Source organism: Hyperolius riggenbachi, chromosome 1 (assembly GCF_040937935.1).
Source record: "Hyperolius riggenbachi isolate aHypRig1 chromosome 1, aHypRig1.pri, whole genome shotgun sequence".
Classification (NCBI taxonomy): domain Eukaryota; kingdom Metazoa; phylum Chordata; class Amphibia; order Anura; family Hyperoliidae; genus Hyperolius; species Hyperolius riggenbachi.
Genome location: NC_090646.1, coordinates 497,102,805 through 497,119,175, shown reverse-complemented (window position 1 = coordinate 497,119,175; position 16,371 = coordinate 497,102,805). Strand labels below are relative to the sequence as shown.

General features: G+C 47.1%; 1 protein-coding gene across 2 annotated transcripts in view; it reads left to right on the top strand.

Moving 5' to 3' along the window:
• ANKLE2 (ankyrin repeat and LEM domain containing 2) overlaps positions 1–16,371 on the top strand; it is a 57,359-nt gene that overhangs the window by 31,056 nt on the left and 9,932 nt on the right. For both annotated transcript variants that reach the window (XM_068243420.1, XM_068243419.1), the window contains exons 8-10: positions 8,334–8,506; positions 10,906–11,012; positions 15,524–15,714. In XM_068243420.1, coding sequence (XP_068099521.1) covers positions 8,334–8,506; positions 10,906–11,012; positions 15,524–15,714 — 471 coding nt within the window. The remainder of the gene's footprint in view (positions 1–8,333; positions 8,507–10,905; positions 11,013–15,523; positions 15,715–16,371) is intronic.

The window sequence follows — 16,371 nt, the reverse complement described above, 5'->3', positions numbered from 1 at the left end:
ATTTTCAAACATCTCTGACTTTTCTGACCCCCTGTCATGTTTCATGAGGGGCTAGAATTCCAGGATAGTATAAATACCCCCCAATGACCCCAATTTGGAAAGAAGACATCCCAAATTATTCACTCAGAGGCATAGTGAGTTCATAGAAGATATTATTTTTGTCACAAGGTAGCGGAAAATGACAGTTTGTGACCAGAAAGAAAAAAAAACAATTTCCATTTCTGCTAACTTGAGACAAAAAAAAAAAAATGAAATCTGCCACGGACTTACCATGCCCCTCTCTGAATACCTTGAAGTGTCTACATTCCAAAATGGGGTCATTTGTGGGGTGTGTTTACTGTCCTCGCATTTTGGGGGGTGCTAATTTGTAAGCACCCCTGTAAAGCCTAAAGGTGCTCATTGGACTTTGGGCCCCTTAGCGCAGTTAGGCTGCAAAAAAGTGCCACACCTGTGGTATTGCCGTACTCAGGCGAAGTACCGTATATACTCGCATAAAAGCCGACTTTTTGAGCACAAAAAATGTGCTCAAAAGTCCACCCCTCGGCTTATATGCGAGTCAGCTGTGTGAGGCTGTATCACCCTCCCTCCACCGAGTGCCCCCCTTTGCAATATGCTGCCTGGAGAATACCGGAGATTACCAGGAACTGCTATTTCCAGCATGAAAGTGTCGGTCTCCCGCCAGCGGGTCCCAGCTACCTGCTCTCTGATCAGTAGTGTTGCAGTTTGGTAGCGACGTCAGCGCCGGACTTCTCTCATCAGCATGGTGTCTATCTCCATAACCATGCCTGCAGAAATGTCCGTCGCTACTTGTGCGGGATCGCTCCGCTCATTAGTGCCATTGTGCAGCAGTGACGTCAGCGCCGGGGTTCCCTCATCAGCATGGTGTCCATCTCCCTGCCATGCCTGCAGAAATGTCCGTGGCTACTTGTGCGGGATCGCTCCGCTCATTAGTGCCATTGTGCATCAGTGACGTCACGCCGGGGTTCCCTCATCAGCCTTGGTTTACGCGCTTGCTGTGTCTCATCTTTATGACGCCATCTAGAGGCATCTTGAGACACAGCAAGAGCATCACATAGGCTGATGAGGGAATCCCGGCGCTGACGTCACTACTGCACAACGGCACTACAGATCGGAGTGCAAGTAGCTGGGGACATTACTGAAGGCTTGGACCCGCTGGCGGAGCGATCCTGCACCAGTAGCCAGCGACATTTCTGCAGGCATGGAGGGGAGATGGACAGCTTAATGAGGGAACCCCGGCACTGATGTCACTGTACGGATCGGAGCCATCCTCCACAAGTAGCTGGCATGGTGAGGAGATGGCCACCTTCACGCAGGCCACAGCACTTGATCTCCTGGGCACATGCTGGGGCGCATCTGGCTAAGGAGTAGCCAAAGACATTTCTGCAGGCACAGATCATCTGGCGGGAAGACCAACACCTTCATGCAGGGAACAGCAGTTTCAGGTAATCTCCTGGGCACATTTGGGGCACATCTAGCTAAGGAGGGGAAATGCTTGATACAAGGAGGGCACAGCTGGGGATGTCTAGCACAGATGGCACAGCTGGCTATGGGAGGGATTCTTTATACAGGGATCACATCTGGTGATGGGGAACTGTCTAATACAGGGCGCAAATCTGGCTTATACTAAGTAAGGGGGATGCCCGATACTAAAGGCACGTCTGGCTACTTATACTATGGAGGGAGCTATACCGGGGAGGGGGCGATGGTGGTGGTGGGGGGGGGGGGCTTATATGCGAGTCAATCACCTTTCCCTGCTTTTTGGGGGGAAAGTGGGTACTTCGGCTTATATGCGGGTCGGCTTATATGCGAGTATATACGGTAGTATAATGTGTTTTGAGGTTCATTTTTACTCATACCCATGCTGGGTGGGAGAAATCTCTCTGTAAATGACAATTGTTTGATTTTTTTTTGATTTTTTTTTTTTACACACAATTGTCCATTTACAGAGATATTTCTCCCACTCACCATGGGTATGTGTTAAAATACACCCCAAAACATATAATACTACTTCTCCTGAGTATGGCGATACCACATGTGTGGCACTTTTTTGCACGCTAACTGCGCTAAGGGGCCCGAAGTCGAATGAGTACCTTTTAGGATTTCACAGGTCAAGACTACTCCTCACGGTTTAGGGCCCCTAAAATGCCACGGCAGTATAGGAACCCCACTAATGACCCTATTTTAGAAAGACGCCCCAAGGTATTCCGTTAGGAGTATGGTGAGTTCATAGAAGATTTTATTTTTTGTCACAAGTTAGCGGAAATTGATTTTAAATGTTTTTTTTTCACAAAGTGTCATTTTCCGCTAACTTGTAACAAAAAATAAAATCTTCTATGAACTCACCATACTCCTAACGGAATACCTTGGGGTGTCTACTTTCTAAAATGGGGTCATTTGTGGGGTTCCTATACTGCCCTGGCATTTTAGGGGCCCTAAACCGTGAGGAGTAGAACCAAAAATGACCTGTGATATCCTAAAGGTACTCATTGGACTTTGGGCCCCTTAGCGCAGTTAGGGTGCAAAAAAGTGCCACACATGTGGTATCGCCATACTCAGGAGAAGTAGTACGTGTTTTGGGGTGTATTTTTACACATACCCATGCTGAGTGGGAGAAATCTCTCTGTAAATGGACAATTGTGTGTAAAAAAAAAAAAAAAAAAAAAAATCAAACAATTGTCATTTACAGAGAGATTTCTCCCACCCTGCATGGGTATGTGTAAAAATACACCCCAAAACACATTATACTACTTCTCCTGAGTACGGCGATACCACGCGTGACACTTTTTTGCAGCCTAGGTGCGCTAAGGGGCCCAACGTCCTATTCACAGGTCATTTTGAGGCATTTGATTTCTAGACTACTCCTCACGGTTTAATGCCCCTAAAATGCCAGGGCAGTATAGGAACCCCCCAACTGACCCCATTTTAGAAAGACACCCCAAGGTATTCCGTTAGGTGTATGGCGAGTTCATAGAATTAATTTTTTGTCACAAGTTAGTGAAAAATGACACTTTGTGAAAAAAAACAAAAACAATAATCAATTTCCGCTAACTGTTGACAAAAAATAAAATCTTCTATGAACTCGTCATACACCTAACAGAATACCTTGGGGTGTCTTTTTTCTAAAATGGGGTCACTTGTGGGGTTCCTATACCACCCTGGCATTTTACGGGCCCAAAACCGTGAGTAGTCTGGAAACCAAATGTCTCAAAATGACTGTTCAGGGGTATAAGCATCTGCAAATTTTTGATGACAGGTGGTCTATGAGGGGGCGAATTTTGTGGAACCGGTCATAAGCAGGGTGGCCTTTTAGATGACAGGTTGTATTGGGCCTGATCTGATGGATAGGGGGGTGACAGGAGGTGATTGATGGGTGTCTCAGGGGGTGGTTAGAGGGGAAAATAGATGCAATCAATGCACTGGGGAGGTGATGGGAAGGGGGTCTGAGGGGGATCTGAGGGTTTGGCCGAGTGATCAGGAGCCCACACGGGGCAAATTAGGGCCTGATCTGATGGGTAGGTGTGCTAGGGGGTGACAGGAGGTGATTGATGGGTGTCTCAAGGTGTGATTAGAGGGGGGAATAGATGCAAGCAATGCACTGGCGAGGTGATCAGGGCTTGGGTCTGAGGGCGTTCTGAGGGTGTGGGCGGGTGATTGAGTGCCCTAGGGGCAGATAGGGGTCTAATCTGATAGGTAGCAGTGACAGGGGGTGATTGATGGGTAATTAGTGGGTGTTTAGGGTAAAGAACAGATGTAAACAATGCATTTGGGAGGTGATCTGACGTCGGATCTGCGGGCGATCTATTGGTGTGGGTGGGTGATCAGATTGCCCGCAAGAGGCAGGTTAGGGTCTGATTGATGGGTGGCAGTGACAGGGGGTGATTGATGGGTGGCAGTGACAGGGGGTGATTGATGGGTGATCGACAGGTGATCAGTGGGTTATTACAGGGAAGAACAGATGTAAATAATGCAGTGGCGAATTGATAAGGGGGGGGTCTACGGGCAACCTGAGCATGTAGGCGGGTGATTGGGTGCCCGCAAGGGGCAGATTAGGGTCTGATCTGATGGGTAACAGTGACAGGTGGTGATAGGGGGTGATTGATGGGTAATTAGTGGGTATTTAGGGTCGAGAACAGATGTAAACACTGCACTTGGGAGGTGATCTGACGTCGGATCTGCGGGCGATCTATTGGTGTGGGTGGGTGATCAGATTGCCCGCAAGGGGCAGGTTAGGGGCTGATTGATGGGTGGCAGTGACAGGGGGTGATTGACAGGTGATCAGGGGGATAGATGCATACAGTACACAGGGGGGGCGGGGGTCTGGGGAGAATCTGAGGGGTGGGGGGTGATCAGGAGGGAGCAGGGGGCAGTTTAGGGAATTAAAAAAAAATAAATAGCGTTTACAGATAGTGAAAGGGAGTGATTGATGGGTGATTAGGGGGGTGATTGGGTGCAAACAGTGGTCTGGGGGGTGGGCAGGGGGGGTGTCTGAGGGGTGCTGTGGGCCATCAGGGGGCAGGGGGGGGGGGAATCCGTGTGCTTGGGTGCAGACTAGGGTGGCTGCAGCCTGCCCTGGTGGTCCCTCGGACACTGGGACCACCAGGGCAGGAGGCAGCCTGTATAATACACTTTGTATACATTACAAAGTGTATTATACACTTTGTATGCGGCGATCCGGGTGCTAGTAACCCGCCTGCGCTTCCGAACGGCCGGCGGGTTACAGTGCGAGGGGGACGGAGCCAGTCCCCGGCGGAGGATCGCGTCACGGATGACACGATAGCTCCGCCCATGCCCGTACAAAGACCGTCGCCATTTGTACATGCGGCGGTCCTTGCGGGGTCCACTTCCCGGCCGCCATTTGTACATGCGGCGGTCGGGAAGTGGTTAAAGCTCTGTGTGTAACCCTTCCAATGCAGGTCTAGTAAAAAAAAAAAATGCTGGTTGCATATAATATGCTGTAAATAATGTTTTAGAGCAAAGTTGGAAATGCAGGGTTATATTCCGCTTTAGGAGGTCTATTTTTTGTGATCAAGGACTTCATTACCTGTAGTACAGGGATTGTGGTATATGTGCTTTTTTGCATATGTGGTAGGTTTTACACTGGAATGACGATCAGACCGATAAGGGAAAGGCTCCAGGAGCACAAAAGATCTATTGATTCTGGACATGGTTGTCCAAGGCTTATTGAGCATTTTAATGAGTTCCATGGAGGTGATGTCTCAGCAATGAAGAGTGTGGGTTTGTGTTGTGTGAAACCACCCCACAGAGGTGGAGATAGTTAAAGTTGCTGCTGCATAGGATGGCAAAAATTGCTGAGACCAATGCAATGGGGAGTTTAGAGTTAAATCAAAAAAATGAACTTTCTGGAGCCATACTAACTCGGTCTGGTTATCATATATGGTGTTTATAGAGGTGTAGTTACTGTGATTAAGATGTAATACTGTGATATTTATACCTGTTATAAATAGGCATTGATCTCTATCTGGATTTGCTTCTCCGACAGTGTATTTTCCTGTAAGAAGGGGAGTTTAATTGCATGATTCTTGCACACCCTCTTTATCACCCTTTTAGAACAGTTCATAGTATTTTAATATGGTTATTCTGGTCTTTATTCCCCACTTACACTCTGGCTCCGGCTGTCTGATTATAATGCAATTCAGCCCCCTCTTCCCTGCCAGCCACGTATGTTTGCAGGTTACCATGGCCACGGGGGAGTGAATTTGGGATTCTTACGCGTGCGGGCTTTTCCGAGCAGTCGCTGAGAATTTTGAGCTCGGATTGGTCCGCCTGCGTCCTGCCCACCTTAGTACTGGCATTGGCATACGAGAGGTAGCGGCGCAGGAAATTTGGATGCAGGATACAGCCGGTATATGGCTGATCCTGCTGCTGCACAAGTTCCTGGCCCTGTTAAATACTATTCCCCCTCCAGGCTGCCATGGATGGTGGGGAATGAAATAATTCGGCTTCCAGCAATTGCTGGGAGCCAAATTGTTGTGTTTTAAAAGTAACTTCAGCTCCATCTTCTGACGGCGCCGAAGTTACTCCCTGTGCGCTGCTATAGCCGTAATGCCTATTACGGCCTATGGTGGCGCTGGCTGCGCCCAAGTTTCCTGCGCTGGATTAAGTGTTCGCTGGCATTGAGTGCCGCTTATGACGTATGTGAGCTGAGTGGGGCCTGATTGGAGTATCAAACTGCCGTGCACGGTGGGAGGGGATGCCGGTGACGTCAGAGGCAGCGCTGGGCTACAAAGAATGGCGGTGACATAGCGCAGTCACCGGCTTCCCTGCACCCCCGCAACACCTCTGATGAAACAACTGATGTTGTGAAACAGCTGTCAGGTAGGGGGGAGCGCTCTCCATCGGGGGCCACCTCTGGCTTTTTCCATCTGCTGCCAATAAATATTTTAGGGCTTGATTCACAAAGCGGTGCTAACTGTTAGCACGCTTGTGAAAGGCCCCTTATAACGCCTAAAAATCCTTTGCGCGTGCTAATTAAGTACCGCGTGGAAAACTGTGCGTTCAAAGGCCGGTACGCTCGAAAAGGTGCATCAGGTGCAACGAAAACAGCGCACCCTATGCGCCTATAACGCCGCATTGGATGCGACCTTAACGTCGCACTCATGCAAACCTTTGCGCGCAGTACTTTGCAAGATTTGATTCAGCTTGGTGCGTGCTAACTACTTAGCACCCTAGTTAGCACACCCAATGCCTTTAGGCATGCTAACTAGGTTAGCACCAGTTAGTGAATCAGGTTTTTTTCATAGTTACACAAGCATCGGTGCCCGCCTTCTCTCTTTATCTACTCCTGTTGATCATACTTCAACTATTCCACCTATCAGGGATTTTTTATACGAAGAAGTTAGCCCGACTGACAATTTGGGCATCACCATAGACCACAATGTAAATGGCGGTGCTGACTGTATAGTTTGAGCACCAGAGTTTGGTGATTGTATAGCTGAACTCCGGCTAACGTTGGAGGTCATCAAGCGACAGCACACAGTATTAGGGCTGGTTCAGACGGGCGTTTTTGTGGCGTTTAACGCAGCGTTTCAGACGGAGCGTTTTTTGGGATCTACTGCCATCCCATGCAAGTGAATGGGAGCGTTTAGAGCTGGCTTTTGCAGGCTTTCATGAAAGCCTGGCAGTAGATCCCAGCGTTGCGTCTAGTCTCAAAAGCAACATGCTGCTTTCAGAGGCAGTAAACGCGAGGAAACAATAGCAGAGACCAGAACTGCTAGCCTTGAACGCTTTTCAAAAGCCTTCAAAAGCTAGCTTTTAAACGCTGGCGTTTAAACGCTGGCGTTTGAACGCAATGCCAAGCAAAAGCTCAGCAGACGCCCGTGTGAACCAGCCCTTAGATTACTATGTAGCTAAACAGAGATGGTGGAAGTGGTGCACAGGGTTTTATTATCATGGAAACCAAACTCCAAATAGTGGCTGAGGTCTACAAGTAGCGCCAGGGGTTCATCTGTCATGTAGCCGAACCCCGAATATCAGCGGAGGGGGTCAGTAATTGAACGCCTGGGATTTGGCTATTGTGTAGCCAAACTCACATCGCCTATCTGTTAATGTTTGCAGTAGGTGGGGCGGCTGTTAGTGTTGGATATAGGTAGGGAAGGGATGATATGAAAGAGGTTAGGGGAGGCAATGGTAGAATATCGGTAAGACTACCAATATTCCACTGTTGGCATGATCCGGTGCCCAAACTACCAGATGCCTTTTTTTTAAATGTTTGCATTTTCAATAAATGTTGCATATGTTATTGAAGTACTATGGGAAATTAAAAGTTGTAACACATGGTATAACTTTTTAGTATATAATAGACAAAGCTAAAACTGTGTACTGTCAGGTTGCTGCTTTATTGCTTCGATTGTGTGCAAACATGCTTGGATACAATACAAGTGAGACCAGACCCTGTCCTGTTACCCATCTGCACCGCACCTCCTATCCTAGTCTCACTTGTATTTTATATCCAAACAAATTGTTTGCACACAATCGAAGAAATAAAGCAACAACCTTTAGGAGTGTCCGGTGTTCTCTTCGTCTACTCATTGGTGAAACTGGTTTATATTCACTTCCCATGAGCACGTCAAGTGATCTCTGCGATCAAGGAGAGGACAGGTGAGCCCTTCATGTGACATTGGATTCCATGTGACATTTGGCTTGTGGTACACTGCCCCTCACTCCACTGATGCTGGGTGCTAAGCTTTACTGCCCTACTTTGTACATAATATTTTAGTAAGTCCATATATTTAAATAGTTTATATGGTTGAAGAAACACTTTGGTCCTAATCTGTTTTTGTATTGTCTACCAGGTCAATTTTATGTGCCTCTACTTCGTGCTGAAGATAATTCCTCATTTCCTATTATTGGTGTTCCCTGGTCTCCAGAACAAACTGATGTTACCTCTCAGCCTAGATACTGTGGTAGCCCCAAAGATTCATTACTAGCTGTGAGAGCATTTGCTGGACCCATGAGCCCCTCAAAGGTGAGACAGAATTCTGACCTCTGCTACAACTCATACCTACTTGCCTAAGCTCCAGTGGCTTGACTCTTGCCATCTGCTGCTGTACTACATTTTTTTTTTTCTGTCTGGTCCATTCTCTGCCTACTGTGACCTCTGCCTCTCCCTTAAAGGACATATCCAGGCTATAGAAAAAAACAAATCTACTCTACCTGGGGCTTCCTCCAGCCACTGACAGCCGATATGTCCCACACCGCAGCGCCGCTCTTAGCTGCCGGCCCTGGATCGAAGCAGGTGCAGAGGCCGACCTCACGAGGTGGTCCCCTACTGCGTCTGAGCGAGCACCGCTGTCAATCAAATCCACGTTGTCCGGAGTGTGGGGAGCAGGCGCTGTATACTCCGGACAATGTGGACTTGATTGACAGAGGCACAGCGTCTACACTGGCGGGGACCAGCGGTAGTGCAGAGAATAGATGGGAACGCCAGCACTTGGATCCATTATTAGGCGAGTCTGTCCCTTCTGCCTTTACCCTCTCCGTTGTGCTCAGAATCAGTGCGGCGAGGAGGGGGAGGATTCTTTAACCCGGAGGGCACAAAAAGAAAACCAAAACATGGACAGTGCAATACATCTATTATGTAAGTAGAGCAAGCATTTATCTACTTACATATAAAAACAAGGAACACCAAGAGCCCCAATAGTGTAATATTTACTGGTAAATGGTTACTAGATAGAGTAAATATTAATACTCACAAACCAGGGTTACCATTAGGCAACCACTGATAAAGGCAGGTGGGGAGATTTTGCTGACTCCACTCGGGAATAAGAAGTCGCTCTCTGTAGATGAGAACAAGGGGGTTCAACCCTCCACCCAGGGTGGACTCAATATTATGCAGGAGAACAGCGGCGCCAAAAGGATAAAAGGAAGCTAAATGAGCTTGAAAACCAAATTCTTGGTAAATAGAGGAGGTGCCTGGCTCTTCTACTGACCACATATGCTATTGCTCCGTTGTTATTGCCTGATGAAACGGGATCAAACCTGCGAAACGCATTGCATATTTGGAGTTCATAAATAAAATATATTGACTGACTTTACTACAGTCGTTGTGTGTCTACTTGGAGGAGGTAAGTCCACCACTACCTCCTCTATTTACCAAGAATTTGGTTTTTAAGCTCATTTAGCTTCCTTTTATCCTTTTGGCGCCTCTGTTCTCCCGCAAATCGATCGGTCGGCTGATTTGAAAGAATCTATTTCCAAACTAATCCATAGAATCGATCGGTCAATCAATGGCTGAAATCGACCAGTGTATGGGCCCCTTTACTTCTGAGCTGTTACCTCAGGGCAAATTGTTATGCCAATTGATTGTACTGGGTTTTATAAGACCGAGGACAGCCAAGCAACTAGCATTGTTTAAGGGGTCCATACACTGGTCAATTTCAGCGATCGATTGATTCTATAGAATGGATCAGAAATCGATTCTATTAAATCGATTTTGTGAACGATTTCGATGGATTTGATCTATCTTACAGGATGGAAAATCTAGGTCGATCTGCTGCTGGTAGCAGATCCATGGCCCATAGAGTTGCATTGGATCTAATGGTCCAATAATGCATTTAGATAGATTTCCAATAGATTTCGTTTTGAAATCTATTGGAAATCTGTTCCTAGTGTGTGGGATACATCAGATTCCTGTCAGATTCTATTTGACAGGCATATGACAAAAATCCTATCTGATGGTCGAATCTGCTGCAAATCTATAAAGGTGGCCATATATCAACCGACCAACCAATCGACCATCCAATTCGATTATTCTAATCGAATTGGATGAAAATTGGTGCTACCAAGTGCATGCCCAACCAACAAAGCGACCAATTTCGGGACGGAAATTGGCGCACGGTCGATTGTGCATAATGCAAGATGTCGGGCCGAAGTTAGTTGGTCGGGTGCGCTGCGGTACAGCGGCTGATTTGCGAACGAGTGACAAGACGAAACCCCCACCGCAATGTATAAATGTATGTGGTGTGTGCATTTATACATCACCTGTCCGATTTCAGCCTCCACGTGGTTTCCGTCCATCTTGCCAGGTTCCGCATATGTGCCGCTTAAACATTTTGGGGACAACGGCGGGGCAGAAGCGGCGGGCTCAGCCGGTGCCCTGATGATTTCATGCTGAAATCGGACTGGAATCGGCCTGTAGTGTATGGGCAGATTCGACCAAGAGACAAATTTATCTCTAATCAAATTTGATTAGTGATGAATTTGTCTCTTGGTTGAATTTGCCCATAATCTTCTGATGTATGGCCAGTGAGGTCCGCAACGGCTGCCTTTATATGCACTCATTAGAAGACTGCATTCATTTTACAGAAAGTCAGTTATGCCATGTTCAAATATTTCAGTTGTTCATTTGTTTGTTTTTATCTCAAGGCTGAAGATTTCAGAAAAACCTGGAAAACCCCCCCACGAGAAAAAGCAGGATTTTTTCATAATGTCAGAAAAACAGATCCTGAAAGGGGCGAGGAGAGAGTTGGGAGGTGAGATTCTGCTGCATGATGTGCAGGGCTTAAAGCCAGATTGTGGGTCAGAAATGCTAATTCAGCCCCATGCCATCCCAGATATTTAGTTGTACTCTTCGCTATAGGAAAATTAACCACTTGCCGACCGCGCACTCATACCGCGCGTCGGCAAAGTGGCAGCTGCGGACCAGCGATGCAGTTCTGCGTCGCCGGCTGCAGGCTAATTAATCAGGAAGCAGCCGCTCGCACGAGCGGCTGCTTCCTGTTAATTCACGGCGGGGGGCTAAATGCGGCTCGCAGGCTAAATGTAAACACAAGCGGAAATAATCCGCTTTGTTTACATTCGTACAACGCTGCTAACAGTAGCAGCGTTGTACCAGATCAGCGATCCCCGGCCAATCAGCGGCCGGGGATCGCTGTCACATGACAGGCAGGAGCCTGTTAGAGGCTGCACAGGACAGATCCGTTCCTGTGCAGCCTCGGATCTCTGGGGAAGAGAGGGAGGGGGGGAATTTTGCCGCGGAGGGGGGCTTTGAGGTGTGCCCCCCGCAACACCCAGGCAGGCAGGAGCGATCAGACCCCCCCCAGCACATGATCATCCCCCTAGTGGGGAAAAAAGGGGGGCGATCTGGTCGCTCTGCCTGCACCCTGATCTGTGCTGGGGCTGCACAGCCCACCCAGCACAGATCAGCTAAAACAGCGCTGGTCCTTAAGGGGGGGTAAAGGGTGGGTCCTCAAGTGGTTAAATGAAAAACAGAAGTGAGACTATGGAGGCTGCCTTATGTACAGGTATTTCCTTTTTAACAGTACCAGGTGCCTGGCAGCCCTGCTGATATATTTGGCTGCAATAGTGTCTGAATAACACCAGAAACTAGCATCCAACTAATTTTGTCAGATCTGACAATTATGTCAGAAACACCTGATTAGGGCTAAGAGGCAGAGGATCAGCAGGACAGCCAGGCAACTGAAATGAAGAGGAAATAAAATGTCAACCTCCACATCCCTCTAGCTTCAGTTGCCCTTTTAAAGAGCGATATAAAAAAAATAAATGATTCGGTCTAGTAGCATACTCTGTATAGAATTATTACAACTCATCTAAATCCATATTTAAATGAGGTAAATTCTAATGCCCGTCTAGTTAAGCACATATGAACATTGTATAAAAGGGAACTACTGGAGAAATATCTTTTTGTGGCCCAGTTGTTTGCTATATCCTGTTGCAGTTCTTATCCTTTCTGCTATGTTCGCTGCCTAAAATGGTAAACAAAAGTGGCCCTTACGGGGTACTCACCTTGGGAGGTGAAAAAATCTGGATACTAATGATGCTTCCCCCATCATCTACTCTATGTAGCTACCTACCTTTTTAATGTTAAGAGGTTCAGAAGTTAATTGCATAAATTAAAAAAAATGAATCCAGAACTACACTAGTAGAGTAGAGATGGCCCGTACCTCCTGCGAAAGTTCAGTTCGTGCAAACTTTCGCGAACCGCAATAGACTTCAATGGGGAGGCGAACTTGGAAAACTAGAAAAAATGTATGCTGGCCACAAAAGTGATGTAAAAGATGTTTCAAGGGGTTTAACACCTGGAGGGGGGCATGGCGGAGTGGGATAGACGTCAAAAGTCCTGGGGGAAAAAATCTGTATTTGACGCAAAGCAGGGTTTTAAGGGCCGAAATCACATTGAATGCTAAATTGCAGGCCTAAAGTGCTTTAAAACATCTTGCATGTGTATACATCAATCAGGGAGTGTAATTAAAGAGTACTGCTTCACACTGACACACCAAACTCACTGTGTAACGCACCGCAAACGGCTGTTTGTGTAGTGACGGCCGTGCTGGACTGTTGCGCACCATGGCCAGAGTGCAGGCCATGGCGGTTTTCAAGCCCATATGGTCGCAGGGCTGAGTTAGCTCAGTGACAGAACAGTGATTGTCCAGCTGATCAAATTTGGTCTGTCCACAATGAAGCAACGACCTTATTATTACCCCCCCCTGAGACACTCATATAGCCGGCGGTCATTGCTTCATTGTGGTACGCAAGCCCCTTCACCACGTCAAGGTAATGATCACGAAGGGGAATTGGCACATGCCAATGGTACATGCCTTTTGTTTTGTTGTACATGCACCAGAAAAATTATTATAGTGGCCGCTGCTAGCAGCGGCCTTAAAAATTCAGGAATCCGCCTGGAGTCCTGGACCCTGTTGGTGGTGGCAGAGAAGGCAGTCAAGCGGCCTGCAGGCAGACATGCTGTGTGGGGAGCGACTTAGTCTTGGGGCAGGCAGTCACACAGCGTGCAGGCAGAGGTGCTGTGTGTGGGGACTGACTTAGTCTTCGGGCAGGCCTGACCGTGCTTTGCAGACCACATGATCAGATGGTCCCTTGACCCAACGCTGTGTGCCATAGATGACACCACTTGCCTTTCAACATCACGGTACAGTTTGGGTATCGCCTTTTTTTGAGAAAGAATTGCATATCTTCCACTGCGGTGTGTGGATTTGCTTTTGTGTGCTGCTTTCCCTGAAGTGGTCATCCCATTGCAGTTTCTGCTTTGTAATCATGTGCCTTCATAAGGTAGTTGTCCCTATGCGGGTCTTGGTCTTTCCACGGCTCAATTTTTGGTGGCAGAGAGTACAGATGGCATTGCTCTAATCTGAGGCAGACACACCGCTGAGCCCTGGGATGATGGCACTTTGGTGGTTGCGGCCGACTTGAGTGTTAAGTGGGGTGCCAGAATCAGAGCAGGAGGAGGAAGACCTGTCACGCTTCCGTGTGGAAGCTGAGAAAGATGGTGTTCTGTGTTAGTCAACTACGTCCTGACAATAGTGGGGGTTGATGGCACGTGCCTTCTTCTGAACACTGTACTGTGGTCATGGGCCGCGCGAAATCAAGACAGCGCGACCTCGAACAGACCTGCCAGGTGGCCTGCCTCTGCCTTTTGTTTTTTACGTATTGGGGGGGATGAAGTGAAAGGTATGCACTGACTTGACTAATGCAATGTGCAGTCAGTCACACAGGTGCAGTTAACAGGTATGCACGGAGTGGTATATCACACTGCGTGCGCTCAAGTTGGTAGGTGGGTGCACTGAAGTGAACAGGTAGTAGGTATATACAGTGATAGGTATTACATGTGCACCTGTCACACACAGACAGGTATCGTATAGGCACAGTGACGCTGCGTGCGCTCACGCAGGTAGGTGGGTGCACTGAAGTGAACACAACAGGTAGTAGGTATATGCAGTAATGGGTATTACATGGTGCACCTGTCACACAGACAGGCACAGTGACACTGACTGACAGGGCTGTATATAATGCAAGTGGGCCACACACAAAAAAAAAAAAATCACAAGAACAAGATTAGCTCTCAAAAGAACTGTTGAGGGGTGCTTTTTTTAGCAATAACAATCAGCCAGGAGCAAGTTAACAAGCCTACAAGAGCCTAACTAAGCTTTCCCTATGAGAGTCTGCAGCAGCTATCCCTTCACTAATTACTGCAGGCACACGAGTGAGTCCACTGCCTAACACTGCCTGCCTTTTGGGGGGGGGGGGGGGCTCCAGGAGGGAGTGTAGCCTAATTGGCTACAATGTTCCTGCTGACTGTGATGTAGAGGGTCAACGTTAACCCTCATGATGCACTATGGGAGCGAACCGAAGTTCCAGAAAAGTTCCGTGGTTCGCTGCGATCGCGAACCACGGAAGTTCGCCGGCGGACCGGTCGGGCCATCTCTATTGTAGAGTCCTTAAATATCTGCCTACAAAGCACTTTATTTATACAAGAGGTAAAAGCAAGATACAGCAATATTAGGCCTGGTACACATTGGCCTAAAAAAACACAGGTCTGGATCGATTTTTTTTTTTTTTTTTTTTTTTTTTTTTCCCCCAGACCGACATTTACCGTGCGCTAACTGAAAGGAGGATCACAGATGGAAAACTAATTGCATTTAAAAACTGATCCATTCAACTGATTTTACACAGATCAGTTTTAAAGATCTGCCAGTGTGAACCGGGCCTTACCACTTTTCTCTCCTTAAAGGATACCCAAAGTAACGTGACATGAGTTAGACAAGTGGCTGACTCAGACAGGAAATGACTAGTGTGACCCTCACTGATAAGAAATGCCCCTTTTTATCTCCTGCTCTCAGAAGCCATCTTTTGCTAGGAAAGTGTTTTATAGTTGGAATTTCTTATCAGTGAGGGTCACACTGTAGTAACTTCCTGTCTGAGTCAGCCACTTACATACCTAATATTTAACTCTTTCGGGCAGAGAAAGGAAAAAAAAGAACACAGCATAGTTATTTGTGTGCTAGGCACTGTACATATACATGTCTATCTCATCATGTCATTTGTCACTTCGTGTATCCTTTAATCTTTTTTGCTAACCAATACCTGGCCTGTGAAGGTCTCACAATATCTGAAGGGGAAAGAAGTAGCTATGCTAGCTGGTTGCTTGGCTCTGTTGGATGTCTTTCTGAAATATGTCCTGATTATAAACTGCACTGTTTTGTCTCCCTTTTCTTTTGATCACTGATAGGGATCTTGCTCATCAGCTGGACGTCCCTTGGGTGGAGTACTGGGAATTTCTAGGTTGTTTTGTAGATCTTTCTTCCCAGGAAGGACTCGGGAAGCTGGAGGAATATCTTAGCAAGCAAGATGCAAGTGAAAGAATGCAGGTGGACCATGACCATGAGATCTGTAACAAATATAAAACGCCATCACCTGGAGGTAAGCTGAGAAATAGGGCCACACCATTCCTAATACTGTTAGTGAAATGGTTTTACATGTTTAACTGTCCTGGAATCTTGTATTAATCTGTTTTTGCTTGATGAAGGATTAGCTTTAAGCAAAGCTTAAGCATCAAGGTTGCATAAAGGATAACTGTACCTGTGCATGAAGGTACAATTATTTGCTATTAAAAATTAAATTACGGTAGTCTCACTTCCTATGATATCCAGATAGGTTTGTCCACTGCAGTCTTCTGTCCCTCCAGTCCATGCTGGCAGCTGTAGATAATAGTGATGTAATCTGTCTACCCAAAGACTCTAACGGTAGCTATCAGATTCGATAATTGTCGAATGTGGTGAAAATTGCCAAGAGCATGCCCAATCAACCATTCTACCAATTTCAGTCCAAAATTGGTTGCATTTGTTGATCAGACTTGCTGGAAAATCTCAGGCCAACATGCTTGATCATGCACACAACAGTAATGGCATGCAATAATTGCAAACGACGAACGCGATGGAAACCCCGGGCCACTGTTCCCCCTAATGTTTTATGTCCGCCTCCCCCCAGGCACTAACCCTGCTGGCACTTTCACAGTACAGCCACGCTCATACACTGACTGGAGTGCGGCCAAGAGAACCTATTCTGCAAGCTCTTGAC